Raw genomic sequence first — 19,530 nt, 5'->3', positions numbered from 1 at the left:
TACTGATTCCACTTCCCGTCAAATTGTTCACTAGAATAAGCGCACTAAGAAGGAGGTTTCTACAAAACACTCCTTTACTCAGATTTCCTGGAATTAGATTATGCATACCTAGCAATCTCGGAATTCATTTCAATCCAATTCTGTAACCATGACCACGAGTAGCAATTTGTTGTATTTATTAAGATATTGATACACAATGAAAAAGAATTGAGATCATTACACATCTTTATTCCTTTTCATTCAGTCACAAATACCAGCCGATTTCTACAGTTTTTCGATGACGACTTGTCTTCGTCAACCTTATTTATTGAAAGTGTTCGATATCGGGAGACATTTCATAAAATGATAAAATGATGACTATACGGTGCGGCGGCTTAACCACACTCGACGAGACGGTTCCATATATTGAGCTGAGTTGCCTCACGATACGAGGAAACTTTTTAGTCACACTCATAAGCCACAACGCGATGCGCGCAATTTCCTAATCACTCTACTTATTATTCATCTCGGCGCTGAATGGGTGTGCTGCTGAGTAATTAATTCGCACAACAATTTGTTTGCTATGGGATTGGCCGTTATCACACATCGTCGACGATATTGGTGTGGCTTGATTTTGTGGCAATAATGTGTTACAAATAAAGGTCCCATACGAGATGATATCCAACCCTTGGAGTATGATCGATCGTCACTCGAGTACCCGCCACCATAATCACGGTCTTAAATTGAATTTAATTAATCCATTATCAGTCCGACATTAATTGAGGGCCAGATTGGATTACATGGTACTTTGATGGTCTCCATTTTTCTTTTGCCGCTTCTGCCAGCCTTCTGATTTCCCGGTGAAAGCAACCACGCCGCAAACCCTAGCAAAGCAATAGTGTCTGGATCTGGAATCATTTTTCATCTTTCAATTACTTTTTTGCCCACCTTCCAGCCGGTATGAGAAAATCCTATTGCAAGCGGTTTGCAGCGCAGGGCAAACCGGCAAAGGCGAGTCATCCTAATTGCCTTAGATCATGAGGGCCAGAGACAAATCTCATTTGATTAATTATCTGTCTTTCTTTTCTCATAATACCACTGCTGGGATGTTGGCAGCCAAAAATTCAGTACTTTTCGTGAATGTGTGTAGATGTAGAGTAATGCCGAGATGAGCGGGCTCCCTTTGTCTGTGAACAAATAACAGTTACTGCCTTCAAGGATACGCGGCTTTGGTTCAATTATGTGGGATCATGCATTCGTCAGTGGAATCGCCTGCACCGCGAACTGGGAACAAGAAGAGGATTTTTCCCATGTGCGGAGAATTGTGACAATTTGAGTTATGATTGCTACTGAATTGAAAGATCAGGGCTGACAAGATGCTGTCTACTGAATCAATTCGAAAAGACGAGTAGCTTCAGGGTAGCATTGTTCGGAGATATTCTTTTGATTGATTGTTGCACTTATTACGCCATGTTACGACTAATGAGGATTGTTGATGGCGGTGAGCGATAAGACTCCATGACGGCTGCCATTTGTTCAGTTAATGTTTGCCTGTTTCGACCTCTTGACATGGATTCGTCTTTTTGGAATAGAATTTAGAAGTTATTTCAAAACATAGTGGTCGGGAGTCGGGTGGAACACGGGTTTTTTTCAGGTCAATTTCTGGAGATCTAGAGAGCATTCACTATTCCTCAAAGAATTATATTTCAAAATGTTTTGTTATAAAGAATATTCGAAATTGAGTCCAGTATTCGTTCAGAGAGCCTCCACGACGTACCGTAGCAAGTGAATACAAATTAAAACACCCATTCTGCCGAACACGATCCAGAAAGGGTTAACAACTCACCGAACTGGCTTCCCCTTTTTCACACAATCCAACTATAAATTTCATCAGCGTACTACATCCTACGACACCAACTAACACGACAAGTGCAAACGACTCCAGACAACACATCAACATTGTCGAGCCAGAAGAACATTAACTTTATTACCATCTCTTGGCAAAGAAATTATCATCTCTAGACGATCAACTAACACTGGCACACGAGTTGGATGGGCAGAACAGGGAAAGGGACCCGATATATCTCATTCCTTTCGTTCCCGCTTCCAGCTCCAACTAAGATTCCCAATGCTCCAGGGTTTGTCAGTAGCAGCAGCAACAGCATCCTCAAAGCGCATAAAAAGTGAATCTTTTCTCGAGGCAGCCAGCGGTAGCCGACTCAGAACAGAAGACGACAACAACTACTTGTCGCGAGAAGAAACAGGACTGGCCCCGTCATGCGCGCGTAGGGCTTCAAATATGTGTTTATACGAGCGAACATAAAACTTTTCTCCAGACCCGGCCGTTGCTGTTGCTCGGGAAGACAAGAAGAGTACAACAGGTCCAACCGGCAGAGTAGTGTAGGTACGCGGAAGCATAGGTCCCTTGGCAGAGGTTCGGCTCGTTTGGCAAATCGATAAAGTCATAAACAGAGTTGCCAGCTTGATAATGATAACGGATTTGGAAGCAAGAAATTTTCTTCGTTTCACTTGTTATGTACTGAAGCTGATCTAATGTTGATATCCCCTGTAAAATGGTTTTATGAGAGTAAGACCAATGACTGGAGAAACAAAATTGACAGAATCTGTATCGAAATCCAATTTCTCGAAGAAGGGCATAATTACAAAGACAACCAAGAACCAATTGTATTAAGAAAATATATCATAATAAATATTTAAAACAAATTAAAAATTATAATTAAAATGTAAAAATCACAATTTGTTATTTACTTTTTCAAAACCTACAAAATTCCGAAACAAGCAATAAATACGATGGAAATTGAACATAATAATGTTTTCCCTATGTTGTGGTCTTTCTTAGGCGCAACAGGTACTATTGCCTAACAGACAATATTTTGTAGCCATATTAACTTTCGTTTGAAAGACTCAAACATAAGTTAGTAGGAACCACAATTGTACTTTACTATGATGAAAAGTAAAATATGTTCGTATTTTTTACTTTAGGTTATTTCAGATCAATGAAGCCTTAGTATTTTATTAATACCAGAATTTTATTTAAAAAAAATAAATTTAAGCTTAAGCGATATACAGCCAAATAATGTAATTTCAATCTAAAAATAGTATTTTAATAGCAAGCTCGTATCTTGAAATCCTAAGAATCGATAAATTTTGCAAATGTCTTTTCCATAAAATTTCACAGATTCATAGAACCTTGCTGCACGCACTGCTACCACGTATCTCAAATCATGTGCGTAGGCCAACTTATGCAGACAGAGATGACGGCACCACCATGAAGCCGCTGGAAAACAACTTTCTTCTCGGTGTGCGCTTCTCCTGCTCTTCCTTGAAAGGGAAGAATCTAATTTATATTCATTAGGCGTATTAAGCACATTTTATTGTGATGCTGAATGTGCGGAAGAAGATGCACCGACCAGTCAATATATAGTACGGCTCCTGCTTTGGCTTATTCTACCACGCGCAAGCATTCAACAATACTCAATTTGCTATCGGAGCCACTACACGAGGCGTAAATTCTTCACGGTGGACTTCCTTTCAATGGATAAAGACAACCCCTTTTCCTAAGTATTTGTTGTATGCGAACGGAATGGAAAAAACAAAACTTATCTATTATTATTCATTTTTCGAAATGAACCGAGAAAGATACAGAACCTCTGTGTAAGCCTAGTTCGAAGTACTTCACGCCCCGATCGCAACGAGTGGGAATGCAGACACATGTGCATAGCACATGTTTCTTGTACTCCAATCTTGTCGTATGATTTGGGATTGTTCCTGGTTCAGTTGAGTTCCTTTTTTTCGGAAGACAAGTTTTCATCTCACTTTGCCAATCCAATATTTTATGCATGGCCGTCTCCTCGTGGTCGTCACTGCCGTTGCCATCTTACACATTCCTTTCGAAACTTGATTGAGCAGTGTTGTAGTGATAGGATGAGAAAAACCTCACATTGCCTTTCTCGTGATTAATTATAATACCAATCTTCGTTATTGGATACACTATTCTCATTAAAACTTATTATAATTTTATAATTTATATGTTTACGACTATATAAGTAAGAGGATTGCTCATATTTTTATTTTAAAACTTAGAAAAGCATAATTTTTAGAATGTTTATGTGAAAAATACTATCGGTACTTTCATGTAAATCTCATTACGATTTTTTATTAACCGAATAAAATCACAATTTGATTGTGAACGCAACATTCAATCATTTGTGTTGTTATTTCAAATCCGTACTAATTCAAACTACGCCTTATTACAAAATTCATTTATTTCATATTCCATCAGAGTATTTAGATATTTTTTCCATGGGACTTTGATGTACATTCAATATAGAATATGCATGGTTTGTTTTTTTTTTTTCAAAGTTAATTATTACTTTTATTACTTATTACTTATTACTTTTTCCAAGTACTATCAAGTTAATACTTTTGGAATAGCTCAAAAGTGATAAAACCCGAAAGGAGACTGACATGGGAGTACCGGAAAAATGCTCCTTGATGACTTCACCCATAATCCTGCTAAACCAAACATGGCAGAGAACACATATGTTCACAATCCTGGAATATCCATACGATATACTTTCGTTTGAAACTGGAAGATGCGGGTTGGCGAGTTGCATTTATGTCGATGATAATAGTAATGCTTGTTGCGATATGATGGATCTACCGTTTAATCCTGAAGCCATCCATCTTTATTCCGTACGAGGGAAACATCATCGATTTGAAATTTGGCTCATGTGTATGGTTCCTAGCACGATGGCCGTTTATCATGATAAGTGAAAAATGGGGAACTACGTATCAAACGTTTATCGATAAAAGTGTTTGGAGAAATGTGGGTGAAATTCGCAATGATATGACACATTGATTCATATCATGCTGTTATTGTAATGACGAACTACGCAGCGCATTAATTTTTGGTTACTAATCTATATGTCTTAGGGTTTGTTTTTTATTGCTTATTTCCGTGAATTTCGTTACAGGGATCAGTTGTCTATTGAAACGAAGGCAAGATGGGCTTGGAATGGAGCCATTCTTAGATTCAATCTGGGGATCTGCCAAATGCTAGGCTTATTGCAGTATGATAACACATCAATATCACTAGTCAACAGAGTTTTACTCACTTTAGCAATAGTATATGTACTGTATAGATTTTTTTCACTGAATTCGAATATGTGCTCAATTTTTTTGTACCACGAAAGAATAGAAACATGATTAAGTAGTGTTGTAGTGATAGGATGAGAAAAACCTCACTTATCCACTTTGTTGTCATTATGGATTTTTTTTTCACAAAAGTAGGTATTTTATGGAAAGTTTTTTTTTCTCTGTTCTGCAAAGCCGAATTTCTGCTTCTCACTTTAGGAGCAAAGCTTGGATTTCATAGAATGCAGAATGATTGTTTTCAGCACTTACATTTGGTGTGAAGAACGGAATTAAATTCACAAAAGTACGCATTTTTATGAAAATTTTGTTTCTTTGTTCTGCGAAGCCGAATTTCAGCAAACTCGGATTTCTAAGAATGAACTGTCCGAATATGTCAGATAAATCATTGTTCGGTAATGAAACTGGCACTGACGGCGCCAACAATTTTGGCGCAATCAGTTCATTGAAAATTTGGCTAGCAGTCGGCACAATAATTGGAGGGGAAATTTATCAATCTAACACAACGTTTTTGAGACTTCTACATTAATTCTGAAAATAAAATGATTTAACAACATCAAATGTTAAAGTGCTTTATTTATTTACTATTTTATAAACATTACGAAATTTTAATTGTATTTTTTCGCTTTGATATTATCGAAAATTAATCGAATTCGTCTCTGAGTTACTTAGTAATTGTATTAGAAAAGCCATCAAAAATTCTTTGACATGTTTTTAGCATTAGCACTAGCATTGTTACGGTGTAATTCGTAGATTGGACACTAGTGATACTCATGTTTTACTTTTGAGATCCTTATCTAGAATGCTATCAGAAATCAAGAAGGTCCTTGATTCCAGTCTTAAACAAAAATAACAAAAGCATGAGGATTACTACTCCCGGCAACGCCCATCTTCACCGTAACTAGGAAGAGGAAGGAAGTGTTGATGTGGTACTTACTTAACGAGAGGCCACCGACTTAGCGACACCCTCATAAGTACCACGGAGTTGGATAATGAAAAAGGTATTCGTTGGGTCAGGATTTGCCTGTAGCTGGCAATGTAGCCGTGGTAGATCTTACCCCGTAACACACCACGTAAAGGTGTCTACCCAGCATTACGAGTCCATCAAAAATTCTTTGACATGTTTCTCCATAAACTTAAGACGTTCTCAGCAATTCTTTCACAATTTCTAGAGTTTTTTCTTGAAAACTTCCTCCAGGAGATATTTCGGAAGTTCCATCAATTTAATCAAAAATTTCTTCGTAAATTTGTATTGGAATTCCTTTGGTAATATCTCAAGGATTTTTTTTTCTGTAAATCCGGCAGAAATTCCTTCAAAAATCAGTTCAGAAATTCTCCAAGAATTCGACACTTTCCTCACGAATTCCTTAGGAACTTTCCCAGGATTTTTTCATGATTTTTTTCGGAATAAAATTTCGAAATTCATTCGGAAATTCCTCCAACAATTCATTCCGAATTTTTTTTATGAATGCTTTCGAAAATATCGGAGTTTCTGAAGGAATTTTCGATGGATAATTCCCAAAAAAAAAACAAATAATTCATTGAAGAGTTTTTGCATGAGCTCCTAAAATACATGAGAAATTCCTGAAGGGAAAAGAGTTTAGGATTTCTTATTAATTAGGAATTAAGAGGTGCGGGCTTGGTAGTCATATTGCTACTGCTTCTGCCTTATACTCATTAGGTCGTGGGTTCAATCCAGGTCCGTTCCATTCTCTCCTACTTTGTATCCTGCTCTATATTTCTCATGTTCTAGCAATCGCTAGAACTGGAAATGGACTTCCATACCGTTTCCATTACTATTCCTATACCTTCAACATTCTTCAGTTTTCTAACAGTAATCTGCTAGAATTGGAAATGAACTATTGTAGAGCTCGTTTCCTACATCGAATTTAGAAATTCCATCAGTTGCCTTCTCCTATCTATCACATTGGCAGCTCGTTAACCAGAACGGACCTCTGCCTCTCGAATCTTACCCAAAAATTCCAATAAATTCCGCATGAACTCGTTGCAAGTGCAGAGGTATATTCATGATTGCATCATCATTTCCTCCCCCTTCCCTACATTGACTTGCATTCTGACGTGGCAGGCGCCAGTATGACCTAACAAATGAGATCACCAGTAATTGTACATTGAAGATGTGTGCTAGTCCCAAGCAAACATCTGTTGGTTCCATGTGCAAGAACAGCTGATCTGGTCATAATGGAGTAGCAACTACGAGCAGTCAATCAAGCTCAAGCTCAAGCTCAAGCTTATCAATTAGGAATTAAGAGTGAATGAGAATTCTTCTAAATGTTTCCAGAAGCAGCTTCCGATGTTGTAAGGAATTCCTTCGCAATTTCTCTAGGAATTTTCCAGGAATAACTTCAGAATTTCCTCCATAGGAAATTCTACCGGAAATCTCTTCTGAAATTCTTCGAGAAATAGTTTCAAAAATTCCTTCAGGAACTCCTTCATGCATTCTTAAAAATATTCCATCAAGGTATCTTCGGAGAGAGATATTCTTTCGGAATATCCTCCAGAAACTCCTACTAAAACTCCTCCAGAAATTTCTTCAGAAAAAATCGAAAATTCATTCAATAGAGCTTCCAACAGCTAAAAGAGGACTCCAGAAGCTATTTCAGAAAAAAAAAAACAAGTAACAATTGGGTCGCTTTTTACCCGTTTCCACGAGTACGGCCATGTGGCCATCGCACAAACGGCACAGACAGTCATTCGGCGGAAATCCATGTGTTCATGGGCCCTCCTTAGCCGTGGGGTAAGACGCGCGGCTACAAAGCAAGACCATGCTGAGGGTGGCTGGGTTCGATTCCCGGTGCCGGTCTTGGCAATTTTCGAATTTGAAATTGTCTCGACTTCCCTGAGCATAAAAGTATCATCGTGCTAGCCTCATGATATACGAATGCAAAAATGGTAACCTGGCTTAGAAACCTTGCAGTTAATAACTGTGGAAGTGCTCAATGAACACTAAGCTGCGAGGCGGCTCTGTCCCAGTGTGGGGATGTAATGCCAAGAAGAAGAAGAAGAAGAAGAAGAAGAAGCCATGTGTTCAAATGCCACTTGGCCGAATAACACATTAAGCCGAAAGCCATCAAGCCGAATTCCGTTTGAATTGAATTGAACGTTTTTGGTAATTTGGCCAAACAAGTTGTTTGCATTAACAGGTCATTTAAATGAAACTGCCGTTTGGCAGTTGTTAGGATTGGTCTTTTAGCAGAAAGAGCAATTTGGAAAAACGGCATTTTCGAGAAAATTACCTTTTCGGCTAAACGACGCTTTCGGAAAAATGACAAGATCAGCCGAACGACACTTTCGGCCGAATATCCATTTCGACCGAATAACCTTTTCTGCTAAACGAACATTGGCTTAACGGCATTTCCGACCAACCGACTTTTTTAGCTAAAGGAACTGTTCGGCCAAACGACATTTTCGGCCGTATGTCACTTTCGACCAAATGACATTTTAGGCTAAAAAGCTTTAGCCTAGATGGGCTTCGGTCAAATGGTTTGTTCGGTCAAATTGAAAAATCGGCGAATATGCACTTTGACTGAACAAATTCAGCCAAATGACTTTCTCGAAATTACTTTATTAGCTTTTTTCGGTGATAAGTATACTACTCAAAGCGGAAGGGAGTAGATGAAAGTAATGAAGATACAGATTCGATTGACACCGCAAGCGAGCGGCAAGTGTGAAATGAATAGAAACTGAAGATTAGCAGAGGGCCATATGAGAGAAAAAGCATTGTTGAAATCGCTGTTATTCTGCCTAACGTCTACCCTGGAACGGCTTGGGCAGTGACATATGCGTTCAAATAATTTTTTTTTTTTTCAACGAGAAATACATTAGATTTCAACGGGAAATCCTTCAGAATTCCAACTGCAAGTTCGTCTTAGTTTTAACGGAGAGCTTTTCGTAACTTCAACGGAAAATTGTATGGAACTTTCAAGGAAATTATCTGAATTTTCATTAAAAATCTTTGGAGTTGAGAATTTCTACAGACAAATTTGAATAAGCGTGGAAATCAGCGGCATGACCAATTTTAAACGGTGGCATACCGATGTAAAAATATCGATGGCGTTGTACAACTCTATATTTAATACAGTGTTGACCCGATTTTGTCACTCCCCGATTTTGTCTACCCCCGATTTTGTCTACCCCCGATTTTATCACGTTTTCGACCCGATTTTATCACGTCCCGATTTTGTCACGTTTTCGACCCGATTTTGTCACCCCAAAAAAAATTGTCATTCATTTTATTTTCGTAAATAATACCACAAACAACATTGATTTTCATGAAATAACTTTCACTGCCTGTAGTTTATTACGAACGACTTCTGAGTACCTGGGAAACATTCCGTAAGCAATTTCGACAAGAAATAACGGGTACCGTTCACGCATTTGGCCTTTCCAAGACATAAAATGATTCATGTTTGTGGAACGAATTAAAAAATTAGAAATATTTTTTTTTTCCAATTTTGTCACATACCCTGTTTTATCACCCCAAAATTCACCAGGGGGGTGATAAAATCGGGATATTACTGTATGGTGAGTCACGTGCTGCAGTGTAACTTTCAGTAAATTTCAGGGATGATATTCAATTTGGTTGGTAACGTGGTATCATGCCCGGTTCAACTCCGCCAGTGATTACTGGTCGAATACACATAGGATCAATAAGGTCCTATTGGTCCACTGGATGTGTACCGATGAGGGTATCGTAAGCGGGCTCCGAAGCATTCATTGGACAGGTTTCTATGGCCGGAACATTCCAGAGTATGATCCAAACAATATGGCAGATTTAATCACCTCTCAAAAACGTTCGATTGCTTCAAAAAAGTGGCATTAGAAGATGAACTCTTCAAGAAATGGCAATCTAGAGCTCGCTTTGCGAAACTTTTAATCAAAGCAAATAATGTATGTAAAGAAAGAGAAAATGAGCAAGTTAAAGGTGGTTGAAGCCCCCAGCTGATCATACAACTTTAGTTGATTTCTGTTCGATCACTGAGTTTTAAAACATCGGGAAAATACCAAGAGAAGCCCGTTCTCCTCCGGAGATGTGACTTAAACTCGTGTTGGGGTGCCCGGGAGGTCCAAGATGGCGACTAAATTTGCTGATACAGCTTTCCGTCTTTGAGGACACATACGAGGGCTGACAGGTTGGCGATATAATCAGCCAAGACGTCTCGGATACTCGAGAGGATTCCGTGTGCCTCTCGTAAACGGACTCCCATTGAAATTATGCGAATCGTGCGGCCACCCTACGTGGCTACGTGGAATTACAAGTCACCCACCGGTTCTCTCAATTCTGGCTGAGGATTCTCCTAATCCAGGTTTTCAACGTCAGATGGGAGAACCGAAATGGTGATCGACCCTAGCCAGAGTATCCACTGTAACGCAAAATGGCACTCCACAATACCACGGCATCCAGACGAAGATTGTCGATTGTTGTACGTTGGCGAGAATGGGCTGAACTCATGGATGTCATGGGTAATCGCTTTGAAGCGCAGCGATTACAATGGTGGGGTCAGTTAGGACTAGAATTGGTTTGATGGAGGGTGTAAAGGCCACGGTTTGACCAGAAAAAAACTATGCATTTCTTGGGAAAACTCTCCGACACCTGTGACTCATAAGCTAAGCCTTTGCCTTGAAACAGAACCATCGGTGTAACGATGTTCGTGGTTCCTGTATTTCGTGTTCAGTAGCTCAGCATCCGATCAATTTTTTTAAATGCTTTATTATCGTGCATCCGATCAATGAAGACTCTCTGTTTTGTCACCTCTGCTAAAGCGACTCGTGAAGTAATTATTTATATTTACCCTTATTCTTGTTTACGGACGAACGAAACCTTCAAACGAATGATATTCGTTCGAATCGTTTTCATATTTGATATAGCTGTACGGCAATTTCCCCTGGTAGATTCCTGAAGACTGCAGTGCAACAGTGCAGCACTAGCGGTGTCCAGCTCAGATGCTCGAGATGTCAAGGAATACCAAATCAGCGTATTTACCTTTCTCGAAAGCATTTTGAAGGACGTCTTCTAAACCCGTGAAGTGGGTCCCGAACCTTCCTTCAGCCTCAAGTTTTTCGCGTAGACGACGGTGACGTGGAAAGATTTGGTCCGATCAAGCTCGGAAGTCTTCCCGGTATTAATAATCAGGTACTCTATTCCATATGGACCACAGTACTTCCCGCTTTGCGAAACAAGGGTAACTAACAGCAGCGGAGAGAGGATGGCTAATCGGGGAGTTCGGCAAGTTTGGCGAGACTTGGAAGTTATCACGTGAAGAGGATCTGCCGGAAAATTCGGCTGGATAGTAACTTACCGGGACAAAATACTCCCCGGGCTTATTGGCAACTTCTGGAGGGTTGAATATAAAGCAGTCTGTGAATATTCAGGAAAATTTATTTTGAAATGCAAGGAGAAATTCGTTTGAATTTTCAGGTGAAATTCTTCCGAATTTCCAAGGGAAATTTTTCTTAATTTCTAAGGAAATTTCTTTTCAATTTCCAGGGATTATTTTCTAAAATTACAGATGAAATTTAAAAATTTATATGTTTCCATTTATCGTTTCTCATCAGTTGAATTTAAAGCTGCAATGTAAAGCCGTCCATGGTAAATGCGCATTAACGCTTATTAAAACTTTGCTTGCCGTAATTGCAAAAATGGCGAAGTTCCTCAGCCACAATAGTTGGAGTGCGGTATTTTTTTTTTCATTTCCATCTCATCCTAATACGAAGCCTGCCGCCAGCAGTCAGTATGATCTGTTTGGAATTGCGAAATAGTTAAGAGCAGCGTAAACGTTACCAGCCATACACAACCAGAGCGCCCAGCAAACAACGAACAAGCTGAACCATTTTCTCCCGTGGAAGCGAATAACAATTCCGATTACAAATGTAGTCGAACGGCATTCCCTGTGTAGACCGGTGCACTGCTCACGCACCAAATGATGCCCTAGGCCGATGGAAAGCCAACCCGGGATGATCGGAAAACCTTTTGCTGAGCGAAAGTGAAATTTTCACGGATCGTTAGGTCCGGCTGGCTGGCTTCTGGCAATAATGGTATTTTAAAAGCTTTGTGCGGTACAAGCAACAACTGGCTGGCTGGCGCGCTGCGGGTCGACCGCAATGCAGTAATGGTCGTAAATTGTCCACACGCGTGGTGATCCGTTTAGGATTTTTATTGTTATGCATTGCAATATGGGACAGTAGCGGTTTTTCACACTAATTTTTTGTGACAAAATGAAACCTAAAAGGTGCTATTACAAAAAAATACAGGCTCGAATCAAGATTCAATTCTTTGCAAGGATGTTATCGATCATTTAGTAATTCGCGTTCGATCGTTTAGTAGTTTGTCAATAAATCATTCCAGAAGCTGAATTTCAAAATGTGTTGCATAGTGGACTTCAAATGCGAAAGTTTTTCTGCAACTCTGCCTTATGGTTCGTTGTGTGAATTCCACTAGTAACGGAATTATAACTATAGTTTCAGTAACTTAGATTTAGATTACAAAATTCCAATTATTTACTTTAAGTTACTGCAACTAGCGCTATAACTCCGTTATTAGTTGAATTCTAACAACGAACCATTAGGCAGAGTTGTAGAAAAACCTTCGCACAAGAAGTCCACTATGCAACACATTTTGAAATTCAGCTTCTGGAATGAGTTATTGACAAACTGCTTAATGATTGAACGCAAATTACTAAATGATTGATAACATCGTTGATTCTTTGGATGAGCACAATTATTGTTGTTGAGTCACCAACCTAATCTCTCTTGCAAAGGTAAACAACAACACTGAAAAAGCGAAAGTGACCGATGAATCAGACCACGCTACATTGTTCTGTATTTTGCTAACTGAGTAACAGAATGAAACGCTTATAAAAAACAGTTCAACAGGTTATCATTTTGCTCTATTAGGGAAATGAATCTAAATATGGAATGAATCAATTCCTCGCAGTAATCAACGGAGGAACAAAAAAGTCTGTGCAAAAATTGCCGTACCTAGTACTGCCTAGACAAGTAAAGTGACTCGAATTATGAGTAACGGCTTTACCACAACAATAAAATTTGCTGAATCCATTTAAAACGGGGCTTGTTAAAACGGTTAGTTCACTCCGAGCTGATAAGGAAATTGTTTTTGATGCATTGCAAAATTTTAGTTATTTAGGTTGATTTGAAAAATTAAATGATTAGGAAACTTGTTTCTCGTGAATATACAATCAAGAGTGCATTTTCTATGATAATATGTTTATCAGAAGAGAATTGTTTTTTTCTTCTTGGGTTTTTTTTATTTTAAAATTAAGCTTAACACTATTTACAAACAATATTCTCTCCGATTTTCGTCATATCTTCCGTATTAAACTTATAACGCGTCTACTAGGGTAATTTAACCGCTGCAACGTAGATACGTTGCTTGTTTCAAGCCTCATTTAAGTGCTTACGGGTTTAAATGTTCTGATTTTGTGAGGTTTGCCCCTAAATTATTCGAAATAGACGCGAAAGTGCAATGGCTGTTACGTCAATTATCAAATCATTGGTAGTGCAGCAGTTTTGGTGTCGTATTTATAACAACACTGATTATTAGTAGGGTGGCCCTGAAAATCTACCATGCGTCACTACGCCTACACGACGCCATCTATGCTCCGTGTCTCCTGAGCTGATTTGGGGGAAAAATACTGACGACAGACCGTTTCTTCTTATTCAATGGCTCTACACTACAACTGTTGCATGGCCTGCTTCAGGTTAGTACTCTATTAGCTTTTCCTCAGTTATTAATTGAAAACATTTTTTTTTCGCCATTGCTTGAGAGTGTATCTTGTGTGACCGGTACGATGGATGCACTATGCCTGGGTGTCAAGAGGGATTCCAACCCGAAAACATTCTTGACCGGACCGAGAGTCGAACCCGTTATCTCCAGATTGGCATTCCTACGCCTTTGCTCACAAGGTTACTGGAGGAATCTAAGCTTATATACCGCCGGAAATAAGTATAAAGACAAGCATGACTTTCATACATTTTCATCATGCTTGAGGATCGAAATCTCAATGCGTGGCGATACAATTTGGAAAAAAAATTACTAGGCACCTGTTTTAAACAACTTTCGATCTTTAACCTTCGAATCTAGAAATAATTATAAATACACCACTATTTTATGTGGGGCTCCACTCAACTTTCATTGAATAAAAATTCATGTCATTTTAGGCCTAATGGAAAAAAAATCAGCCAAACCGAATAGCTATAAATCGAAATATTGACCTCCCAACATGGCCATTTTGTATAAAAACCGAGCTTGTCTTTATACTTATTTCCACCAGTGTATAAGTAAATTGCAAAAAAAAAAGCTTGTAAGACTATAAGGTATTATACAATATTTGTACGGATTTCGGTGTAATCCTATACGAAATTGTGGAAGAATCTGACATATGCTGGTTGAGTGTAGTTGGAAAGGACATCCAACAGGTCGAAAACGGCACTTTAGTTCATTAAATAGATAATTATTGCCTAACACTATCATGTGAATTATTGCTTTTTACTGAAATATTTTTTCTTCTCTAGAATTTTTCTATAAAGCACATTTTCGTTACACACTCAAGGTTTTCGACATATCAAATTTCAATACTGATAATTCATACTGTTTTGTTCCGATCAACGGCCTAGATAGACGATCCTTAGAAGAGAAAATAATAATCATACATTTTGTTACTGTAACGCGTGTTTATCAGTAGATACACGCCAGAATCAAAAGGATTAAATTTTGATTCAGGAAGTGTGAATACACTTCAGATATCATTATGATATGTGGATAACGCAGAACGATCGCACGACCATCGAAATACTTTGTGCTGCTTTGTGCGGTCGGTAAGTTATTTTATTAGTGCGCGTCCGAGTGTGTTTTTGCTTAGCCTTGATCAAACTACACGCCACACTCGACAAACCGTTTACCAAACCGAACCCTGCTACACTTCCTACCCCATGTATCCAACATCCCGGTGATTTCTCGTGATGATGAGATTGATTCGTCGGCTTCCATCAAAGCGAGTATCACGTCAACAATTTCCTACACTCTCCCTAATTGACCTGCATTCGGACACGGCCGGCGCTGGTATTGTCTAATTTTAGGTCACCAGTTTTTACACTTTGAAGATGATGTTAGTCCCAAACTTCATCTGTTTGTTGCAAAATATTGTTAAATCAACTCCTGAATCTACACAAAAAATCTGATGAAGATCGGTGCATCAGAAAAAAAATATCCTAAAAATATGAAGTGTATTGCATAGTTCGTTTAGGTGGTGCCCTCTGAGAAGTTTAATGACCATGACCAACGATTCGCAACCTGGAATAAAATCGATTTATAATTATTGGATCGGCTAATCAATATGCGATCCCTGTTGAGTGAAAGCTCCTGTATATCAAAATACGCTACAGTTATAACCGCATTATTATTTCTTCATCTAAACATTTGATAAACATCGTGAAACAGAAGCAGAAGACGTTCAAAGATCCTAAGAAAACTGATTCGCTGCTCCACTTCTCTCCGATCCGAAGATCTATTCTACAATTGGAAGTGGCTTCCGTCTCTATCAAAAGCAAAATATGAATGCTTATCAAAAGAGCTGTCCGAATAACTGTACGGCTCTGATAGAGCACAATATAGAAATAAGGCGAGAAAATCGGAAATCATGGGTCAATGTATGAAAACATTGAAATAACACTCGTAGTTGCAAGACAACATAAAACTCTCTCTCGAAAGATCACTGCCTTGGGTAATCTTCGGAAGACCCGAAGGTTCACTCACAGCTAATCCTAGTGGAACGCTAAGTGAAATGTTGAAAACTCATTTCCCTGACTCAATTCCAGAGGTGCAGATGGTTGTTGATGTCTAAAAGAAAAACGGAAATTAATTGACATCAATTCATGCGTACATTTGTTGTTGAATATCCTTAGTTATGGGGCTGCTACACGAAGCTTGAAGAAAATAATCTTATATTGGCGCTTGATGCGATTTAGCAGAACCCCACCCATATGGAAATAGAAATCCATATAATAATACATCTAATTATAAGAAGTCTAAGCCTGTGTTTGCTTTTCAGAGGACATAAGTTTAGTGAATTTAGAGAATGGCATATTAAACGTACGCCTTTTAACAAATGATAAAATACTAACTTGGTTTAATGCAGAACTAAAAAACTGTTACGAAAATAATCATTGCTTGCCCGCAGTTCCCGTATTAATCTATCAAAGTTTACTCCAGAAACTCTTGGTATTCATACCATCTTTCTTTCAACTCAAACAATTCTCCATCGGGGAACAAGGACAATACCAACTGTCGTAGACATCACGAGCCAAGACAATTTATATCCTTGGCGTTCCACTCCGCATTTTAACTCCCCCTACCCAAACCAACTTAAATCTCGCAGCCAAAAGCGGAACCCAAACGGAACAGTCCGTCTGCGGTTATGTCAGTTTCGGTCTGTTTCGTGCTAGCCATCCCATCCACTGAGGGCCACCAAACGTTGCTGCTAGACAATCATGTGCAAAAGGACTTTCGTTCGTTATTACTGAACGTCGCGTCGGTCGTCCTCACCGGTGACAATGTAATGCGACGACCCGGTTCAAGGCAAAGCACGCCATCCGGTTCCGCAGTTCCCAGAAGAACAACAGATGGATGGATGGGTTTTTTTTCTGCGGTGCTTTGGGAAAACACTTCCAAATAAATTGATTTAATCGAAGTCTGCCATCAGGACCGTGCAGTGGTATTAATTAGATCGAGTTCAATATCGCATAAAGGTGCGAACGATGTTTACTACTTCAGCATCATAAAGTAGGTTCGAACAATTTTGTGAGAGTTCTCACATCGGCATTCCACACAGTACTAATTGTTTACATTTTTTCAAAAAGCTTCAACAAAGACTCGACAAAATTAGATTCATGAATAAAAATTATATGGATGATTCATTTCAACCAAACGATGAATGATGAAACAATTCAAAGATATTTTTCAAATAATTGGTGCCGCCATCGGGGGTGACAATGGGTCTGGGGGTGAGAATGGGTCATCGCTCTCACCGGCAGTCTGGAGGTCGAAGAGCAAAATCTTTCAAAAAGGTCTCTTATATTTTAGTCTTCTTGCCCTAAGATACATTCAATCTATTCTACATGCATTCTTAGTAGTTGAAACAGTGACCCATTCTCACCCCCATTTGACCCATAGTCACCCCCGACGACGGTTGTGGTCTTTAATCCAAGTCTTAAGGCCAATCAGAATGGCTGTAACAATGGTCGTCCCAGTCATCACCCTGCGTTTTGGCAGATTAGCAAATCTGGAAAACATTTTTTTATGTATGCTGCAACTGAGCAAAGACGAAAAACTGCTTTTCGCTGTTGCCTGTCGCTTGCTTTTGGAGTTATGTGCCTCTAAAAGCGTAGTCCCGATTGGACAGATAAATAGCATAGAGTCCGGAAGCTTTCAACCTGTAATCTGATTAATAAACAAGTTGTAGCTTGAACGCGTTTTTGAATCTCATTCATCAACCTCTGTATCATCCAATCTCTAGCTATGTGATAGAAAATTCTAGCACATGATGCGATGGTTTTCTTTCACCATTAAGCCCCTCACCACTTAGCACTGAAATAAAAACTAAAAGCCGAAAAAATCAACGCAACACTCACCATGCCTTCACCCGGATCAGCACCTCGCCGGTCTGTGGGGCTGGTTCGGGCTTCTTGAGGATCTTGACGTTCTTGAAGCCACCGAAACCGGTCAGCACGACGGCGCGCATCTCCTTCGGCGGGGGCACCTCTTCCTTGGGTTCGGATTTCGCTTTGTCGTCGGCGGTCCCATTGGTTTCCTCCGAGGGCTTCTGGTCGGCGCTGGGCTGCTCTTCGGCGTGCCCGTTGGTAGCGGCTGCCGGGGTCTCCGTTGTGGCTGTCGCATTCTCTGCCGTGGGTGACGGGGTCTTAACCTCGGCAACGACTTGAGCTTCGGTAGTTTCGGTCATTTTCGATTCGGTTGTGTGATTTGGGTTTTGGGAAAAGTTTGTATGCGATTGCCTGCGACTCGGCGACGAATTACTTGAGCTCTATTTTCGGTTTCCTCGGTGCCTGGAACTGACTGGTTGGTCCTATACCTGCAAAGAAACGAAGTAAGAAGTGTGAAAGAGAAAATTAATTAGGGGCTATTAATCAACATCAAACGAAAGGCCCTGCTGCTGGTGGCAGTATACAGTACAGTCAGGATGGATAAAGAAATTGGTCATGAAGAACAGAAGCTCTTTGAATATTGAACGGAACGTAAATATTTATAAACATGGCAGAAGTGCTGTTGATTTGCTTGAATTGGCTGGAAATTGCTACCGTAATTCGATCCCATGTTGATTAACGATTTCAGATACATTAATCTTTAAGCATCGAATTTAATGATATTGCAATGTCTTCTTCCTCATATGTGTATACTGTCAATACCGTTTTGACTTGATATCTAACAAAATCTGTATAATAACAGAGCGTATGCGGAATTGCTATGATTTTATTGTATTTTAGCTTAACTATTGAAGCATTTCAAAGTCATGAATTTGCTCTTACACACAAGTTTAAATCCAGACATTACTTTTTATGGTTTGACTCGAATTCCAAAAAACGTTCTGATCCAGTTATATTATTTAGCTAAAAAATTAAAAAAAAACAAAAAGGTCATCATTCTCTATTCATTCAATCTTCCAGCACCCCTTCAATTCTTGAAACGGCGGTCTAATCGCGATTGATATACGTCCTAAAACATGATCGGTTTCTAAGAATCCGTTGTTAAGAAAGCAGAGAAGAAGCTAAACAGATAGAAAGCATAGGCGTCATCGATATCTCACCACTTACTATAATTGATGACTAGATTCCAGGAATCACCATCAAACGTAATTTAACCCTTAAATGCGCAATGTTGTTTTAAAACAACAAACCGAAAATACGTTTAATGTTAAAGGTTTTAATGGTTGTTTACGTTAAAAATATTTTCGACGATTTCTAAAAAAATCGCCTTGCGCCTTTAAGGGTTAAGATGCTTGGCAGTTGATGTTGAGCCAAAATCGATTAAAAAACTTAAAATTCGTAGAGAAATTCTCCTTACACGAATGAATGATTAGAATCGAGAAATCGTTCTTAATACCGTTTCCAGTTAATTACTTTAAACTCTAATAATGGTAATAGCAACATAATGGCATTGCATTTATATTTTTAATGTCTATGTCATGCATACCGAAAGGCTCTAACAAGTTTTGTTTGACGAGGATTAGAAGATCTTTAGATGTGTTTGTGGACATGCTGAGGGTGGCTGGGTTCGATTCCCGGTGCCGGTCTAGGCAATTTTCGGATTGGAAATTGTCTCGACTTCCC

At 39.2% G+C, this 19,530-nt stretch overlaps 1 protein-coding gene across 6 annotated transcripts in view; it reads right to left on the bottom strand.

The window, feature by feature from the left end:
• Nucleotides 1–19,530, bottom strand: part of LOC134210893 (synaptic vesicle membrane protein VAT-1 homolog-like) — a 143,452-nt gene that overhangs the window by 72,097 nt on the left and 51,825 nt on the right. For all 6 annotated transcript variants that reach the window (XM_062687306.1, XM_062687310.1, XM_062687311.1 and 3 more), the window contains exon 3: nt 17,818–18,275. In XM_062687306.1, the coding sequence (XP_062543290.1) occupies nt 17,818–18,146 (329 nt within the window). In that variant the 5' untranslated portion in view covers nt 18,147–18,275. The remainder of the gene's footprint in view (nt 1–17,817; nt 18,276–19,530) is intronic.

The sequence above is a fragment of the Armigeres subalbatus genome, chromosome 2, assembly GCF_024139115.2.
Source record: "Armigeres subalbatus isolate Guangzhou_Male chromosome 2, GZ_Asu_2, whole genome shotgun sequence".
In the NCBI taxonomy this organism is placed as follows: domain Eukaryota; kingdom Metazoa; phylum Arthropoda; class Insecta; order Diptera; family Culicidae; genus Armigeres; species Armigeres subalbatus.
Note: the sequence above shows the minus strand (reverse complement) of the source record. Positions and strands in the feature narration are given on the sequence as shown.